We start from the raw sequence: 20,667 nt of genomic DNA, 5'->3' as shown, positions 1-20,667 counted from the left end.
TCATTTGTATTGCAACTAAGTGGAAAACTGCACCCACTTACTGTCCCACCACCATGGCAATAAGCTACACTTCTTGGCCGGGAAAATACAGATCATCTGCTTTCAGCTCTCTCTCTTTTGGCCTTAAAGAGATACAGCAAAACTCTAAGAACGTGGCTGCTATAGGGCTGCATGTCCTGTGATGCTCCACCTTCCCACCAGAGCAGCTAGTCTCATGCACACAACACTGTTTCACCCACCCACTGAGAAATGCCAACTGGCGGCAATGCAATGAATGTACCTGTTTGTTTCCACAGGGGTGGCATTTGTAGCTGAGCCAATTGTTATTTCTGCCAAAAGCAATGAAAACAAGTATTTTGGCCAAAACAACAGTGATGCTGTGATTAGCAAAAGCCCCAGTTGCAAACCCTCCAAAATATAATATGAAACTTGTAATACCTTATCTGTCCACATTTCTGTAACCCTATCCTGTAGACCGGGGTGCACAACCTGCAGACCATTACTGCAGCAGCAGCCCCAGTGTCTTGACCCCATATCGCCACCAAATCCCTCTCCCCACAATAATTTCCCTGCTGCCTGTACCGTCCAGTCCTTCCTCCAGAGATCCTCATACAGATCACTCTTTTCCAGCAAGAGAAGAGTGATCTGAATCCGTACTGCTGGTGTGCGGGTGCGGATGCTCACCCACCCCTGCTGTAGACTATCTAGAAACCGAACAAAGATTGAATTATAACAGCGCAAAGCCAGAACGTCAAATGAAGCATTGTTGAAATGTTGAGATAGCTGTCAGTTCTAAAGAAATTATATGGCAAGCCCTTGCTTATGTTAAAACGTAGACCATACCAAGAGCATTTGAAGATACTACACAGCTGGGTACATGCCCAAGGCAACCGTATCCTTCTTTAGTAACACTTTATATGAATTTAATGCATTTTATAGCAAATACTACCATACTCTGTTGGGGATTTGGGGGGAGGGAGAAGAAGAGAAAAGAAACAGATTTACCTGCCATAGTGTGTTTTTCTTTGGAGACTCATCTTCATTTTGATCCTCCATTACTGATGTGTTCTAAGGAGTAGAAACATAAGCTGAATTTTCTTCTGCATGTATTTTTAAATGTTATGCAAATTTTGAAAAGTAAGCCCCAAAACCACATAATCCTACTTTCAATAATAATAATTGAGTTTCTAATTGTTGACACCTGAATTGATGGATTGAACGATAAACCAAAGAGTATGGAACGAACAGTAATGGAATTTCTTTGATCATTTGTCATCTGGCTTTTCAATGGAAAGTCCATTTTAGACTGGATTTCTAGGGATAGGGGAGAAAATAATTTGGTTCACATTTTAATGCAAACAGACTTAGTTTTCATTTGCTAAACTAATACACATGAACTGGACCACAATTATCTTTCACTTTCACACGTCTCCAGATTCTGGATACAGTTCTCCGATCAAAAACAAAAATGAGTACCAAAAATGCCTCCATTATGTGAAACGCCTACAAAGACATATGCATTTTTGTATGCATTTCTCCCATTATATGGACTAAGCGAAATACATGCAAAAATGCATACAATGAGAGAAATACATATAAACCGAAAATGGATTTATGTGACGACTTATTACTAAAAGATTTGCAAACTGATGCAGAAATGGGACAGAACAAACTTGTGCTTCAAAAAAGTTTGAAAGTTGTAGAAAACAAAACAGGCAGATTGGTCTGTCCCTATGGATTTCTCATTCAAGAACTAAGTGCCGAAAAATTGTTAAGACATCTCCCTTATATGAAAACAAAGGACTTAAAAACAAACACTTTAACTTATAATAAAAATATTGAATGCAGAACTTGTGCCTATATAGCACTGACTCCTTTAAACAGATTCCTCCCACATACTAGATTTAAGATCCACACTTACATTTCACGCTACACTGTGACTATATTAATAATTTAATTAGTTCATAAAGCTGTAGACCAAAGCAAGTGAGTAACAACTTATTTGGGACTCCATCCTGGCCATCCTACAGAAAAGGAGAGACTGTTCTAAAGCCAAATGCATTTCTCCTTAGACCCCTTCTCCTGCACTATTTTGACACAAGATCTCCTGCCCACTTTTGGCTAGTCGTGTGACTGCTGCGAAGACTGATAGGCAGTAGAAGAAAGCTAAGGCAGCGGTCCCCAACCTTTTTGGCACCGGGGACCGGTTTCGTGGAAGATAATTTTTCCACGGACTGGGGGGTGGGTGGGTTTGAGGGCATAGTTTTGGGAAGCCCCCCGCCCCCCACTTCAGTGTCCTGGCTTCACTTCGGCTGGGTGGGTGCCCAGCCAAAGTGAAGCCAGGATGCTGGGGCGGGTGGGCGGCTTCAGAACGGCACGCCCAGAAGTCGCTCTCCCAGAGAGACTTCCAGCCAGGCACACCGTTCCGAAGCCACCCCACCCCCACCCCAGTGTCCTGGCTTCGCTTCGGCTGGGCAGGCGAGATGGTGCCCCGCACCCAGGTCCACTGAGGGGAGGTGAAAGCAGCTCACCTGCGTGGCCCGGTTCCTAACAGGCCACGGACCGGGACCGGTCCATGGCCTGGGGGTTGGGGACCCCTGAGCTAAGGGACAATCTCCATGTGATATTACTCATGTGTTTAAATGAGCATGCATTTCTTAGTTGTTCAGTTGTATTTATTTAGTTATGTATTGCTGTTTTATACCACACAATGATCCAACTTCTGTGGGCGGTGCACAGATAAAATTTGTCTTTGGAGAAAAAGCAGCCATGGAACACCAGTCTGGAACATGCTCTTGATCTGGAGCATGCCCCAGATCTGGATAAAGAGCATGCCCTGCACTACTGGTCTGATGAAAATTACTCCTTGATTGCTTTCCCCAGCTCCTGAACAGCATCCTTTGGGGGCAAATAGCCAGGTAGAGGGCAATTTTTCAGCAATCTAGATCAGAAGCATGATCAGGATTAGGATGCTTCCCCACCGCACCCCACCCCCAAAATCAAAGTGACGATGTTATACATGCTTCCTTAAACATGTGATTAAAGTCACATGTAGTTTGGCCCTGAGAAAGTTTTCAAGCTAGAGAAGAATCACAGTTCCAAATGGAGGGGATCGGTTTGTGAGGAAATATTATGATCGAATCGCCATCACATTCCTTCCTCTTTTCAATAGTGTGGACAATACTGCTGCAAGTTCATGGAGCTGGAGGAAATAAGTTTGGCCTACTGAGGAAAGTCAGCTTCGACTGGTGCACACACAAGATATATAAGCATGCCCACGTAAAGCTAATGTGCATGGCTGAGTGCACTCTGTGCTAAAAATAATAATTGTGCACCCGATGTAAGCCAAATTTCTGCAAAGGCTGATCTATGAAACATATCAAAGCTTATCTGCTTATTGCATCACTTTTTTCAATTACTGATGGGGAGAAGCAAAGAGCTATGTAGAGCACTAAAACTCGGGCCCAGTTCACTAGAAATCCTACAAATTCCCATGGCTTTTAAGTTTCCCCCCAAATACTACCCACACACTTTCAAATCTATCTTCATTTCACTTGCTTGTTGTGGTCGGCAGGTGGCTAACATCAATTGAGCTATTAAGCCTCTTATGCAATATGAGCCCAATACTCTGCTTAGGTTCACATATTGTCTTTTCTTCTTGGATATTACTACTATAGTTGAAAGTTACTCATAATTCCCCAGGAACTTTTCAGAGGTAGTCTTCCCAACTGGAAAGTGTCTACCTCAAATGATTCACAGGTTACAGAAACATAGTGTATAGATCCTCTGAAGATGTATCCTGCCCTTGCACACAGAACCAATTGACACAGCTGCTCACACCATAGACACAAGTGCTCACTCAGAGACGGGTAGGATAGGAGTTTGCAGCCTATCGGCCTGACCAGAAACCAAATCCAGCTGGGTGGTGCCAAATGCCAGTCCCAGAGGAAACAGGGTGTGGATAAGGGGTCTAGCTGCCAGTTGGGGAGAAGGCCTTGGCTCACCATCACTCAAATCCCTACTCCAGTTGTGGCCCTCCAGTAAGACTTAACGTTGACAAGGAGTTTAGAATTTCCCACTTTGCTACGAGATGATAGCCTTGAAAAATCCAGGCTGGAGAGATCAGCTCCACCACACTGCTCATCCAGACCATAATCCATGGGTAAGCAACCTGGTGCCCTCCAGATAACTTTGACTACATCTCTCATAATCCCTGAACATTTGCCATGCTGGCTGGGATGATGGGAGTCGTAGGGCACCAGGCTGAGTACCCCTGCCACAGTCAAAGTCCTGTACAGGGCTGTACTCCACATCTAGATCAGTGTAGAGACCTGCTATTGATGGTTTATGTCAGGATTACTCCTGGTCAGACAGCTATGCAGCCATGCATGGAGATAGTCTTAAGAACTGAAGGAAGTCTACATTTCTGGGGATGTGGCTCAGTGGTCGAGTGCATGCTTTGCATACAGAAGGTTTGTGGTTCAATTCCCATCATCTCCAGGTAGGGCTAGGAAAGACTTGCAGAAACCCTAGATAGCCGCTGCCAGTCAGTGTTGACAATACTGGGCTGGATGGACCAATGGTCTGACTCAGTATAAAGCAGCTTCCTTTGCTCCTACGTGCCTGCAAGAGGGAACACTCTCTTCCACCAAGTGACTCTGAGCAAAGTAGGAAGCTGTGGCTGCTGGTGGCCTACTAGGGCTGTACATTCTCATGAAAAAGTACAACAAAGACTACTGGCGATGTACTGTCTGTCTTACTCTTGCACTGTTTCTGGGCCTTGCCCCCACCTCTTCTTGGGAGCTATTTTTGGGAGATTTTTGGGGAAACCAATTGATCTTTAGGTAAGAAGTACACATTTGCCCCCTGAGCCAATTCCACTTGTTGGAACAGTTGGAGATAGAACTGAAGTTGTATTCTGAGGCCACACTCAGCCTCAACTGTGCTTCAAGCATGGCCTGAGAGGCTGGCTGGAGAGACAAACTAAGTCAAACCATGGGAAGAGGACCTTTCTCCTGCAGAGCAGCCAAGCTCCCACTGACAGTGTCAGGGAAACTGAAAGAATGCTGTGCATCAGCCATCATTGCAGTGTGTGCGGGAGTACTACGTGTAGGTGAAATGATCTAGACAGATAGGATGGACCACAGCTATGATCCTTTCTCCATGGGAAACTGAGCCTGTTATTTTTGCCGCCCAGACAAAATTTCCCAGAATCAGGGAGATGTTGCCATGGAACACCAGCTCGCCTCCATTTTGTCCTCACATTTCCCATCTTGTCTGTAACAGTCAACAGGCAAGAGCTAACTATCCCAGATATGCTGTGTTTGCAGGACCAGTCACCATCCTCTATTGACTTGGACAAAAGAGCATCCTGGCCCTCTATGCCTCGGACGAAGGAGCTCTTGGACACACAAAAGCCAACGTTCCCCACATCCGAATGCAAACAGATCATCTTGCCACTCATTAATTGACTATTGAGAGCGCTGATTGAGTTGTGTGATTTTCCATCAAAAACACCAAAACACACCCAATCCAGTGTTTAGTACCTTCTATTCTGAAAAGTACAGACAACTGACCTCCCATTTTGTTCCCCTGGAAAATCCCCTTTCAGCTGTCACTCTGGTCTTGGCCCCCTAAGCTCACTGTTCTTCACTCTCCAAGCATTCATTCTTTTCTCCCCTTCATCACGTGTGTGTTCTTTGTCCCTTGTTCTGTCGGTTGCTGCCATGCTAGCGAGTGGTCGTGCTGGCCCCTACGTTGCCCACAACCCTCTCTCCCTTCCAAAGACCTCATTTAGGTGCCTACTTTTCTGGGTTGTTTTTGCTTTCATCCTTGAGAGTGGTATGGCAGGCAGCTACCATTGCCTGACCTACTTTAGGGAGACCAGCCAAAGTGGAGGGAAAGGGGAGGAAATGGCTTGCGCACTGCTGCCACTACCTTGCAGTGGAGGTGGGCAAGGACACAAGTGGGGGTGTGGAACCTCACTTAGCTTACCCAAACTTTATCTTGAGTGTGGTTCACTTGCTTTTGATGTGTGCAACACATACTCCAAAAGAGATTGAGGCCCATTAGCATGCCACCACAGCCCCAGATCTTTGATCCACATTCCCACCCACCCCAACCCCCATGCTCCTGTCTGAGAGGGATGTGGGTGGCTGGGCCTAAGCTACTTATGCTTCTTCTAGGAGAGAGCACTGTAATTGGGATTCGTTGCCACTCCATAATGGTCCTACCTTGCTTTGTTGCTGCAGCTTGAGTGGCCTTCACAGGAGCAAAGGAAGCATCTCCTGGTACTGGTGGCTGTGTCTGCTCCTCGCCAAGAGCCTGCTGCCTTCTAACCCTAACCCTAAGAGATCCACCTCCTAAACTATAGCATCCGCCATGTCAGACAGCTTCCTGACATGCTGCTTAATCCCCTTTTAAAGATTGTTTTTGTATAATTTGTATACTTCTCCAAACTTTGGGGTCCCCCAAGCTTGATGCCTCCATTTTGCCATTTTGGCTATATAAGAGTCCATACCCAGAGAATAAAATAATTATTGCTCTACAGGATGACAGATTTATTGATCCTCCTAAAAAGCCATCTGACCAGAAGGTTCTCTGATCTTCTTTATCCATGGTGCTTACTGACACAGAGCAATCAAAGGGACATATTTTATTAATAACAAAGAGTCTTGTGGTACCTTAAAGGCTAACAAGTTTATTCTAGTATAAGCTTTTGTAGACTAGAGCCCACTTCATCAGATGAATGCAGGTTCAGGTTTATATACAGTACATATGGTGGGGGAGGGGGGGAATTGGAAACAGTGAGGTCTGAAGAAAATTAAATGCAGAAAGGACTGACAGCGACAATTACATTGTTAAGTGTAAGCATTCACAATGCAATTGTTATCAATAAAACAAACATCCTGGCACTTGGTAAATCAATTAACAGATGTAGGTTGATTTAAAATATCCTTTATCTCAACCAAGACATCTTGAGGGCACTAAGTTGGAGGAGGCTGCTCTAGGGTAAAAGAAATTGCAGGTCAGAGCCCATCCACAGCTACGAAAGACAGCAGAAATCCAAACACTCAGTCTCTCCTTTGTCTTTTACTGAACATATTGATCACTTTTTTTTAAAAAAAGGAGTCAAACATACACCAAGCAAGAGATGTGTGTACTTGATCAACTCTATATCAGTTGCTTTGAAAATGCAGAATTTACTACTACTTTTGTGGCATTTATACTATTGCTTCTCTTTCCTATACTCAAGAATATATTTTATGCTGCCTCCCAAACCGAACTCTTCTAACCAAATCTTAATGAGAATTCAATACTGTTCTATATTTTGCCAGCCAGCTGATGAATGACAAAGGTGTATTATTAGGAGTTACAAATGAATGGAGGTGGGAGTTGTGGTACCCTTCTCTATTATAAATAATGGGCATAGTTGCACAAGAAGGTACGCAGGGTACCAAGACCACCCTTGGTAAGCATAAACAGACCATCTTCAAATATCAACACATTCCTTTATATATTTCAACACTGCATCTCCACCTGCTCCAGTACATCTTTTAGAACGAGGTAGATTCATTCTTATTAGCCATCCTAAATATCGGAACAGCAAACAACTAGCATAAATAACGTGACAAGATGCCCGGTTTGCATGGAATGACAATGGCTTTTTTTAAGTACATGTTGCGTTGATATGAATGTGGCTGCACACTGCCTGATTGCTCCCACTGCAAGCAGGAGTGGCTAAACCACAGCTGATGTGTGAATCAGGACATTTGGCTTGTTGGGGGAGACAAGCCAGCGTTACAGCCCAGGATTTATCTTCACTATAACTTTAACCATGGTTTGTGTAGGGTGCAATATAATTGTGTAAGCTAAACCTCCCATAACCATGGTTAACACAAATAATGAGAGATGATTTGCATTTGAAATGGGAGAGGAACATGATCTCACAATTTGCTCCGGCTCCCTTAAAGGCCAATTGCAGTTATATTTGCACCAGCCCTGTACCAGCCAAAATTCCCTGATTTCCTGTAGTACTGTGGCTTTAATCTAAGGCCCTTTCTACACCTAACGATTATCCCAGGAAAATGGAGGGATTGTCCCTGCCTGCTCCCAGGATCCCCTGTGTGTCATTTGCGTGCACAGGGTTGTTCCCGGGACAATCCCAGGAAAAAAGGCAGGTGTAGAAACAGCCTGTTTGAGCTTTCTCCAGTCTGTCTGTTACAAATGTTCAGGGATCACATTTTCTGTTCAGCACCTCACTGTGGTGAACATTTCAGCATCCTCTTGGGCTGGCAAGCAGAGGAGTCCCAGCCTTCCTCTCTAGCTTGTAGCTGGGGAGGGGATCGTCCCACAGTTGCACTGAGCTTCAGTGGGCTCAACACGATGACAAGGAAGATCCCTGCCTTTCCCCCCAGCTACAAGCTAGAAAGGAAAGCAAGCGGGGTGCAAGGGGTGTTCAGGTGTTCAGACTGCCTGCTGCCCAAACAAGAACCAATTCTTCTTTCCAGCTCCAAGCACATTGGCTACCCATTGCCAAAACTACAGAGGAACACACAACACACTTTAAGGTGTGTTTCCTGCTTGCTGTATTGGAGATGCACATAAAGGAACTTTATGCATTATCAGTATAATCTAGTCTAATCACTAGCCCTATTCAAGCATTCAGAATCTGACTAGAACCAACCCATGAGGAGAAGGAGTGCTCCAGCCACACACACACCCTCCACGCGTGTTTCCATCACCCCATGCACGTGTAGGGCGACGGTCTGAAGAGCACCTCCTCTATCCATTAAGGTGCTCCACATGTTCAAGAACCCTGGAAAATCAGTAAATGGACAGGTACATCATGTAAAATTTCGATTCTAAATTATCTGTTCTAATAAAATGTGCCAAGTGTACCTTACTCAAACAAATTTCACCAACATAAATGACTATCATGAGCAGAGGTAAGACTAAAGTTTCAATTCCAGTGAGCCATTTTCATCCGCCGTCCCCCATTTAGAACTGTTCTAAGAAGACATTGTAACAAATAGCCTAAAAACTAGAAGCAAAATGCAAAATGGTGGTTTGCAAGGTTGTCCACCTTGTCCCACAAGTGAGACACTTCGGCTTCTAAGGGAATCAAAGACTTTGCACTATTAGATTATTTTTTTAAAAAGTGGAATTGTCAAGACTCTTACACTTTGTATGACGGCAGGCTGGATTGGACCAAGGAAGAGACCATCAAATCAGTCCAAACAGGCTAGAAAGAACTGAGTGTACTGTTTATTCCATGCTGGGAATAATTAAGGCAATTAGAAGTTTCTATGGCATTTCCAGAGATCTCAGTCTGAAGACATATGACTACAAGACAGTAATTCATGCTTATTAACGAAGCAATTTGAAGACAAGCTATGTTTTACTGAGATATTCATTGATGCTGTTTTATTTGCAATCACCATGGATTTGCTAAGCTTTAATTGACAACAAAAAGTTAAATTACAAGGAAAGGCATCTACTGAAGAAGCATTTCTTATCATAGCTATACAAATTCCATATTATTATTTTTAAAAGACATCTACAGAGTAAATAACTGTCTGTTCATTTCTGAAGAGTGAACACTTATAAATAGGTGGGTGCAATGCAGAAAGCCCATTGTCACTAAAGTAATGACATGCCATGATTACTGATGTGGCAGCTAATATCTGAAAACAGAAACGGTTCACAGCACAGTCCTGCTAGTGCAACTTATACCCTGTTTACATTGATGCATTTTGACAATGGATCCAGCCAAACCTTGGACTGTTGCACATTAATCCCCACAATGAAAATGTTCTTTTTTTACAAAACCTGCACAATACTTGACAATGGGCCACACTCTGCTGATACAAGGACCTCCCCTTCCTCTCCTCTCCGCTGCACCCCCAGTCTCCCAATTTCCCAAAGCATATTAGGAAACATGGGAGGATGCAGGGGGGAGGGGGAATCCATTCCACCAAAATTGGTATCCTTCAAGAATGACTGTGATTGCCCCACCACGACTCTCTCAAGAACCTTCTCCCAAAAGGGGGTACTTGTGACCAAGTGGTAGTTGACAGGTATTCTTAAGGAGCAGTCGCATCACTGCCTCTTTCAAAGTGGCAGGTAATGCCCCCCTCCCACAAAAATGCATTCACTACCCTCAGGACCCATCTGGTCAAACTTCCACAACTAGTTTATATCAGCCAAGAAGGGCAATGATTGAGAAAGCAAATAACTTGTCCACATCCTCAAGTCACAAAAATGGAAACTGATCCCACAGTATCTGCCTGGACGCAGTGTTGAATGACTCAGTTGGAAATAAACTGAATGCAACATCAAGGTTGCTGTGAAGACGGGTGATTTCGTCCTCAAAGCGCTGAGCAAACAACTCACAGCAGGCTTCAAAAGGAGCTGGGGCTCCGCTTACCGGAGCTGATGTCAATAGTTCCCAGACCACCTTAAAAAGCTCCACTGGACAGCTACTCAAGGACACAATGGAGGAAGTGGAATAAGCTATTTTAGCAGCCCTTGCTGCCACACAGTATACACAATTATGTGCTCTTACTGAAGGTCCTTCAGCTTTGGACTTCTGCCACCTTGCCTTCTAACCGTCATCCGGTCTGTTTCATCACTCTCAGTGTTTTAGATCTGGCTCCATAGTGCCAGAGGGGGCCAGACAGAAGAGGCTGTATTGATGGCTTATGTCATCTTTGTTGTTTATTTGTTCAGTCGCTTCCAACTCTTCGTGACTTCATGGACCAGCCCACGGCAGAGCTTTTTGTCGGCCGTCGCCACCCCTAACTTCCCCAAGGTCAAGTCTGTCACCTCCAGAATATCATCCATCTTGCCCTTGGTCGGCCCCTCTTCTTTTTGCCTTCCACTTAACCATTCCAAATTAAAACCAGGACCTCAGCAGGATCACCAGCATTATCCACCTTAAAATCCCCCAGAGCATTCAGGAATCCATTGGATTACCTTAGTCTCCAGGGGCCATCCTAATTGTTTCCCTACCAATTGGGCCTCCAGCGTGGGTAAACTGGAGCCATAAATCCAAACTTAAAACAGGAAGAGGTCTGACCCTGTTAACAGAGTTATGACAACCCCCTCCCAACTACTTCCAGACCACACTTCTCTCTGCTCAGACCTATGTCCTGTTTTATGTGTAGGACTGACAACAACTGGAGACATCCATACTGATGCCAAAACATCATGAAGTCCTTTAAATCTTGGTATTTTTTATATCGAAATATAAATTTGTCTATTTTTTGCTAGAAACTATGCACCCGTGTCAGCATTTGCTTCGGTATGAATACAAAAACTAGATTGGGGGAGGGGGGGAAGAACAATGTCAGGAAGAAATATTCTGAGAAGAGATTATTCCTACAGCATGTAGAATCCTAATGTAAATAAAATAAAGGGCCATTCCCAAATTGTGGCATTGAGTAGAGAGCAGATGGAGGAAGCATTCCGACCACAACAAATGCAAAATATTATTTCTCATATAGAAGGAACACGGAAGAAAAATATGCATTTATGCCATTATTAATGGACATTTCAAACATGATCTATTAAGCAGTGTTGATTTGATTTAAATCAAATTAATTTAAATCATGATTTAAATGGCTTCTCTGAAGGAGTCAATTTTCATGATTTAAACCACAGCTTAAATTGCACTAAGATAGTTAATTCTTCTGGTAAGTTTTCTTCTTCCACAAACAACATTAACAAAACACACATGGATTATTAAATGGTTAACTATTTCGGGTTTTTTGAAAAATTGAAATTTCATTTTTAAAAACAAAATTTAGGTAATTTCAACCACAGCAGGAACAGAAAGAAAATATTCCCAAATGGGGTCTCTTTTGTGGCCTGCTGCTGCCATATTAGATATTCCCTTCTACAGTCGAGGATTCCTCAGGAGTCAGGACTGCATGAATATATTCTGTTCACTTCTGGTTTCACTTTCCATTCCCCTCCCCTATCCCCTGTAATTATATCCAAACTCCTTCCCCTTGTTCAGAACTACCCCATCTTGCCCAATCTCTATTCACTGTCTATCTTTGCACTTAGAGACACATCAGGCCTTGAGAGAAGGTGGGGTGGGGAGAGAGGGTGCACTTCTGGATACCACCAGCTTTTCAGAATAGGGCTCATCAGGTTATCTCCCATCTCCATAAACTGCTATTATTTATTTATTTATTTATTTATTTATTTATTTATTTTATTACATTTATATACCACCCCCCAGCCGAAGCTCTCTGGGCGGTTTACAACAATTAAAAATAGTAAACATTAAAAGTATACAAAATTTAAAAAAAACATAAAAACAGTATAAAAACAACAACAGTATCCATTTAAAACAACAATTCTGGGGTCCATTAAAACAAACTTAACGTTATTAAATGCTGTTAAAATGCCTGGGAGAAGCTTGACCTGGCGCCGAAAAGATAACAACGTTGGCGCCAGGTGAGCCTTATCGGGAAGATCATTCCACAGGCGGGGGGGCAACCACTGAGAAGGCCCTCTCCCTTGTTGCCATCCTCCGAGCTTCCCTCGGAGTAGGCACTCGGAGGAGGACCTTAGATGTTGAGCGCAGTGTATGGATAGGTTCATGTCGGGAGAGGCGTTCCATCAGGTACTGTGGTCCCAAGCCATGTAGGGCTTTATAGGTTAAAACCAGCACCTTGAATTGGGCTCAGAAACATATAGGCAGCCAATGCAAGCGGGCCAGAATCGGTGTTATATGCTCAAATCTTCCTGTTCCAGCTATCAATCTGGTCGCCGCATTTTGCACAAGCTGCAGTTTCCGAACCGTCTTCAAAGGCTGCCCCATGTAGAGGGCGTTGCAGTAATCTAATTTGGAAGTTACCAAAGTATGGACAACTGAAGCTAGGTTATCCCTATAAATATTAACATATTTATAGACTATAATCCAGAACTTGTATAATTAGAATTCACGGTGTTATCTTTGACCTGAGCTCTTTTTTCACTGATTGTTTTAAGAAAGTTTTGAAATCTGATTTAATTTTTTAAAAAAATAAGATTTAATTCTTTTTTTAAAAAAATCATTGATTTTTATCAATCCTGCTATTAAGTACAGAATTTGAAGGCATACAAATGCCATTCTTGCAAGTAATTATTTGGGAGATGGTCACCCATGTTCTATTCGTATTGTATTTATTCCATTTTTGTTAAGTCCCTGACCTTTTTTGCCTTATGTACAGCACTTTGTTAGAAAGTGGTATATAAATTATTATTGCTAGAAAGCGGTATCATTATTACTGTATTTCTTCGACTGTAAGATGCCATCGATCGTAAGACGCACACTAATTTCAGTACCACCAACAGAAAAAAAGCTTTGATTCTAAGAATAATAATCACACCCGCGATTCTAAGACGCACCTCGTTTTTAGAGATGTTTATATGGGGGGGAAGTGTGTCTTAGAATCAAAGAAAAATGGTATTATTATTATTAGTCACTTGCCTGTCTTCCATCCTTCCCTCCAACAAACCTTGCTTTACTTCCCCTCTTTCCAGCACCCTTCTTTGTCCCCCGAACACACACTCTATGCCCCCAGAGGCACATGTATTTAGCTGAATGCTTCTGCTGCTATATTACAGAAGGCATAACATTAAGTGCACTGATGCACTGATGCACTCCAAGAAAACAAAGGTCCTTCTAACTTCTGGCCACTAGGAGAAGAGTTAGACCAGCATATCTTCTTCCAGAGCATGAGCATTATGTGGTCTGAATCCATACACAACTGGACTCTCCTTCTTTTAGTTAACATCAATGGGCCAGCTCCCTTCCCCATGGCTACTCCCCAAGATTGCCCACCAAGCAGGAAAGAAGCAGGAAGTATTGCAAAATTTGCTTCCCTTTCTTTTAGGCCACAACTTGCTAACGTAAGTTTGTGAAGATGGGCTAGTAAACATTTTGGTGGACTCGTAATTTACAAAGCTCCACTAACAAGAATTCAGGACAGCACTCTGCCTAGTTATGTGGGGCAGAAGAGTTTCCAGCGCTTCACTTTTCCTCAGATAATTTTCCATTTCATACGTTTATTAGTAACAATGAATGAATGCAAATACAATAATAGGTAAGCTTAGCAGTATTAAAGTTTAATTAATGTTTTTCAGCTGATTATTGCTAGCAAGTATATGAGAAGACATATATGTCATTGAAATAGATCTATGACTCAGTGTGAAATGGAACTAATAAGCAGCACAAGCGAAACTGAACCTGCCCCAGGAAACCGCAGTGGAAGAGAGCTGAACTCTGTTGAAACACCTGAGCCACTGTCAGCATATCACCCACTAAAATTATTACTGTTTTCAGTACCATTTTATTCCGCCTTAAATTTAAACAATGAGAGGTAAGTACACGCTATGATCAAAATAAGCCAAGGTGGCTTATTTAAACAGCAGCGCATGCCAGGTGCAGCTTATCATGTCATCCAAACCCAGACGCAATGGCGTGTTGGAGGGGTAACAACTCTCCAATAACCCATGGATAGTGGTAGGGTTATTAAATCGTTGTTTCTTCCTCCAACAAGCCATGCTGTCTGGATTTAGATGATATGACAAGCACATACAGGCGGTGATTATGGAAACTGCAGCCAGAATGTGTGGCAAGTTAAATAAGCCAGGGTGGTTTATTTTGATTGGGCAAACCGATCCACTGCCTTTACATTGTTATAGGTATTCCAATTTTTAAAAATCTACATAACATAACATTTAAATCACAGTATGCATTCCCCCCCCCCTCAAATATTTCAGGTCAAATACTGGTGGTGTATTGAGATGAAAAACAACATTGGGTATCTTTTGTTTAGCATTGTTTACAAAATACAAGTAAAATAAACATGCTAAAAGGACGGCTAGCGGCCGACGGTGCTGGTGGTGAACAACGAATCTGATGTTCTAAAGATCAACACACCATAGGAACCTGGAATGTAAGATCTATGAGCCAGGGCAAATTGGATGTGGTTATTGGTGAGATGTCAAGACTAAATATAGATATATTGGGTGTCAGTGAACTGAAATGGACTGGAATGGGCCACTTCACATCAGATCACCACCAGATCTACTACTCTGGACAAGAGGATCACAGAAGAAATGGAGTAGCCTTCATAATTAATAATAAAGTGGCTAAAGCAGTGCTTGGATACAATCCAAAAAATGATAGAATGATCTCAATTCGAATTCAGGGTAAGCCATTTAACATCACAGTGATCCAAATATATGCCCCAACCACAGATGCTGAAGAAGCAGAAGTAGATCAGTTCTATGAGGATCTGCAGCACCTACTGGATAATACACCAAAAAGAGATGTTATTTTCGTTACAGGAGACTGGAACGCTAAGGTGGGCAGTGAAATGACATCTGGAATTACAGGTAAGCATGGTCTAGGAGAACAAAATGAAGCGGGACATAGGCTGATAGAATTCTGCCAGGACAACTCACTGTGCATAACAAACACTCTCTTCCAACAACCGAAAAGATGGCTTTATTCATGGACTTCACCAGATGGCCGACACCGAAATCAGATTGACTACATCCTTTGCAGCCAAAGGTGGCGGACATCTATACAGACAGTAAAAACAAGACCTGGAGCTGACTGTAGTTCAGATCACGAACTTCTTATTGCACAATTTAGAATCAAACTAAAGAGAATAGGGAAGACCCACAGATCAGTTAGATATGAGCTCACTAATATTCTTAATGAATATGCAGTGGAAGTGAAGAATAGATTTAAGGGACTAGATTTAGTAGATAGGGTCCCAGAAGAACTATGGACAGAAGTTCGCAACATTGTCCAAGAGGTGGCAACAAAAAACGTCCCAAAGAAAAAGAAAACCAAGAAGGCAAGATGGCTATCTGCTGAGACACTGGAAGAAGCCCAAGAAAGAAGGAAAGCAAAAGGCAACAGTGAAAGGGGGAGATATGCCCAATTAAATGCAAAATTCCAGAGGTTAGCCAGAAGAGATAAGGAATTATTTTTAAACAAGCAATGTGCGGAAGTGGAAGAAGACAATAGAATAGGAAGGACAAGAGACCTCTTCCAGAAAATTAGAAACATCGGAGGTAAATTCCAGGCAAAAATGGGTATGATCAAAAACAAAGATGGCAAGGACCTAACAGAAACAGAAGAGATCAAGAAAAGGTGGCAAGAATATACGGAAGATCTGTATAGGAAGGATAATAATATCGGGGATAGCTCAGACGGTGTGGTCAGTGAGTTAGAGCCAGACATCCTGAAGAGTGAGGTTGAATGGGCCTTAAGAAGCATTGCTAATAACAAGGCAGCAGGGCACGACGGTATCCCAGCTGAACTGTTTAAAATATTGCAAGATGATGCTGTCAAGGTGATGCATGCCATATGCCAGCAAATTTGGAAAACACAAGAATGGCCATCAGACTGGAAAAACACAACTTATATCCCCATACCAAAAAAGGGAAACACTAAAGAATGTTCCAACTATCGTACAGTGGCACTTATTTCACATGCCAGCAAGGTAATGCTCAAGATCCTGCAAGGTAGACTCCAGCAATTCATGGAGCGAGAATTGCCAGATGTACAAGCTGGGTTTAGAAAAGGCAGAGGAACTAGAGACCAAATTGCCAATATCCGCTGGATAATGGAGAAAGCCAGGGAGTTCCAGAAAAACATCTATTTCTGTTTTATTGAGTAGTCTAAAGCCTTTGACTGTGTGGATCATAACAAACTGTGGCAAGTTCTTGGTGGTATGGGGATACCAAGTCATCTTGTCTGCCTCCTGAGGAATCTGTATAACGAACAAGTAGCAACGGTAAGAACAGACCATGGAACAACGGACTGGTTTAAGATTGGGAAAGGAGTACGGCAGGGTTGTATACTCTCACCTTACCTATTCAACTTGTATGCAGAACACATCATGCAACGTGCTGGGCTTGACGAATCCAAGGCTGGAGTTAAAATCGCAGGAAGAAACATTAACAATCTCAGATATGCAGATGACACCACTTTGATGGCTGAAAGCGAGGAGGAGCTGAGGAGCCTTGTGACAAAGGTGAAAGAAGAAACTGCAAAACCTGGGTTGCAGTTAAACCTCGAAAAAACCAAGATTATGGCAACCAGCTTGATTGATAACTGGCAAATAGAGGGAGAAAACGTGGAGGCAGTGACAGAGTTTGCATTTCTGGGCGCAAAGATTACTGCAGACGCTGACTGCAGCCAGGAAATCAGAAGATGTTTACTTCTTGGGAGGAGAGCAATGACAAATCTTGATAAAATAGTTAAGAGCAGAGACACCACACTGACAACAAAGGTCCGCATAGTTAAAGCAATGGCATTCCCCGTAGTAACCTATGGCTGTGAGAGCTGGACCATAAGGAAAGCTGAGCGAAGGAAGATAGATGCTTTTGAACTGTGGTGTTGGAGGAAAATCCTGAGAGTGCCTTGGACTGCAAGAAGATCAAACCAGTCCATACTCCAGGAAATAAAGCCAGACTGCTCACTTGAGGGAATGGTATTAAAGGCAAAACTGAAGTACTTTGGCCACATAATGAGAAGACAGGATACCCTGGAGAAGAGGCTGATGCTAAGGAAAGTGGAAGGCAAAAGGAAAAGGGGCCGACCAAGGGCAAGATGGATGGATGATATTCTGGAGGTGACAGACTTGACCTTGGGGGAGCTGGGGGTGGCAACGGCCGACAGAAAGCTCTGGCGTGGGCTGGTCCATGAAGTCACAAAGAGTCGGAAACGACTGAACAAATAAACAACAACAACAAAAACTCGATCGTACTCTAGTCTAGGGCATCATGCAAACTGAAAATTTCCCTATGCAATTTACCTTATGCAATGAAGCGTAATTTGCATAGGCAATTTACCAGCATTCAAATTTCCTAGAAAAGTCATCTCAGTAGCAACGCCTATAAACATGCACTGAAAGAGGGGGGAACTAACCTGTTATTCACTTCCACCACCCTGTTTCTGAGTCCAAATATAAAGAACTGTATTCAGAGTTAGCTAATTTATATTCAATTATCTCACGTGTGCTTTTGGTTCTTCATCTCCCATCCATTGATTCCCCCTCTCTTCCTCATTGGCAGGCACCCTTTGACAATCCTTTTTAGATATGGCTCTAAAACAAACCAAGTAAATTCAACCAGTAATATTAACCAACTTATTTATCCCCTGCCACCCAGGAATTTGAAATAATCTCCTGGTCGTGTGCATACATGCGGAAGTGTTTTAATTTCACCACACAACAGCTCTCCAACATCTTAGAGCAAAACAAACTCCTCTTGCTTTCAAAGGCCAATGGCCAACACTATCCATTGGATCATGCTAGAATGCATCGTTTGCCATTTCATAAGCAGCGGGCTTCCTGTAAAGCAAGCATAACTATATATATTGGGGTAGAAACCCTTCCGTAACACCTAAGCATTCAAGCTCCAAAGTAACTTTTACAAGAAGAGCAGCTATCAAGAGAAAGAATGGGTGAAAGCCAGATTGCAGTAGATTCATGCATGGAGGCTTTTAAACTTCTGCCTCCCAACAGCAGTTCCCTGCACCCCATGAAAAACCAGCAACCCCACAAAGTATGAGGGGCTGCCACCTAAATGAAATATTGTTCCTCTTCTCTGAAAAAGCATTTTCCTCACACGCTTGGAGGATGGGTGGGGAAATGGCAATTGAACCTCAGCCCATGTGCATTTAATCAATACACATCCAAGGCTAGAAAAATAAAGTTTTGGAGATTTACAAAGTGCAATGTTAACACAACACTGGAAAACACCTAAGACAATAGCCCTAAACTACAAGTTCGCACACACATTACAGCACTTTCTTGTTCTAGCAGCTCCAGCGATAATCCGTTTTTTCCCCTTGCAAAGTTGTTGCCACTCTGCATTGCAGCCACTGGCACTTTCTGTCAATTATACAGATGCTACTGAGTTGTAGACTGCAAGGTTTTTATTCTCCTGAGAATTTCACAAGACCATTCTACTGCAGTCTCAAAAGCATTCGCAGAGCAGCACCCTCAGTCTTGTGATGTAACGAGTGAAAATCAAAGAAGACGCTGTCACCATGATTTAAGGAGTAAAAATTTCAAGAAGGAGGGGGTATTATTATTTTTTAAGTGAATCTTTAACGGTCTCCAACTTGAGGAGCAGGTGTGGGGAGAGAGAATCCAGGCTGTTGCGACCCCTACAAATCCAGATTCCCTGTGTTAAAACAGTAGTTTAAATGCTGAACAATCTTGATTATTTGTGTGTGATTACGAGAGCAAGAATAATGTGGAAATTCCTTACCCTACAAGTTGTACTCTCAGTATGTGTAATGAATTTCCAGTCTGTAAACCTTTCCTAGCAATTGGGAGGAAAAGGTCTCCTGAGAATTATAACGACTGACTCAAAGCAAGAAAAATCCCCAAAGCAGATATAAAACTTTTACCCATCCATATTAATCAAACAGATCCAGTTAAATGTTTTTATATATCTATATTTATATATGTCCAAACAACTCTTCAAAACACAGGGGTTACCTGTTGCATACAGTGAGCACTACTGTGAATATATCAGATTTATAACGCAGAAGGAATAGAGAGACCGGTGCTCAAGCTTTCTGAATACTGTACCTCACATGTTTTCTTGCGAACTATCAATAAAAAAAAGCCATCTTTGCAGCTGAGAAACAGGAATGGTGAAAGACCTAAAAGACTATTCTCACCACACAGTATACATATCTTTTCAGCTACAATTCCACTGTCTAGTTTATTACATCTGAATAACAACTCTCCTCCTAGGACAGCATACATGGATATTCTTTTGTTGCATTTTCAGGCCAAAAGGCAGTGTTCATCAGTGAGCTTCATGGCTTAGTGGGGATTTGATCCCAGTCTAAGCCTAATACTATCCCAATACCATAGTGCAGAGGCACAGAACATTAGGACTGCAGACGAAATCTGTCCCAACTGGGATACCAATCTAGCCCTCTGAAGTTCCCCAGAAAGCCACACTCCTTCCCCCTACCCCCCCACAATAATTTGGTAGGTTTCCTGCTTTCTGTGCAATTCTTTCCCCATTTTAAAAAGGGGGAAATGCCTCTCCGAAAAGGCTTTGTTTCTCGCAGTAAGATCTTTAAGCTAAAATATGCTGGTATTTTTGGCCCCTCCCCTCTTGCCTGGCCCACAAGAGGAATGCAGCCTTCAAGAGTTTCTCCGAAAGGGAATTCGGCTCTTGGGTTGAAAGAGGTTCGACACCCCTGCCATATTGGCTGCGTAGAGTGCAATACAAAGTGCAGAGCATGAAAATCGGCCTTATCCCAAAAGGGGTTTCTTTCTTCTTAATTGTTATCAGCTATCTAAGCTTGATTTTATCATGCCAAATTTTACACTTCTTGAGATGAAGGTTGAATTTGGGGAGCTAAGAACCAAATCAACACAGAACGCTGTCACATGTATTAAAACAAAACAAAACATACACCTGGCTATAGAGAACCATCAGCCTTGACAACACTGGATTGTAGTGGAGAAGAACCCTCGCCACTGTGGCAAAAACTGTTGGGCAGTGAGAAGGAGAATGCAAGTTTTGTCTTCTGTGATCAAGCAAGAGGCAGGAACGAGGATCCTAAAAGCCTGTTTTATGAGCCCAAATACATGTGGCAAGCATCACAGCAGG

At 42.8% G+C, this 20,667-nt stretch overlaps 1 protein-coding gene across 4 annotated transcripts in view; it reads right to left on the bottom strand.

Annotated features, from left to right (window-relative positions):
- Positions 1 to 20,667, bottom strand: part of FBXW11 (F-box and WD repeat domain containing 11) — a 98,437-nt gene that overhangs the window by 40,253 nt on the left and 37,517 nt on the right. For all 4 annotated transcript variants that reach the window (XM_063125283.1, XM_063125285.1, XM_063125282.1 and 1 more), the window contains one exon: positions 1,006 to 1,068. In XM_063125283.1, the coding sequence (XP_062981353.1) occupies positions 1,006 to 1,068 (63 nt within the window). The remainder of the gene's footprint in view (positions 1 to 1,005; positions 1,069 to 20,667) is intronic.

This window comes from Elgaria multicarinata, chromosome 4 (genome assembly GCF_023053635.1).
Source record: "Elgaria multicarinata webbii isolate HBS135686 ecotype San Diego chromosome 4, rElgMul1.1.pri, whole genome shotgun sequence".
NCBI lineage: Eukaryota > Metazoa > Chordata > Lepidosauria > Squamata > Anguidae > Elgaria > Elgaria multicarinata.
This window is presented reverse-complemented; position numbering and strand designations above follow the sequence as displayed.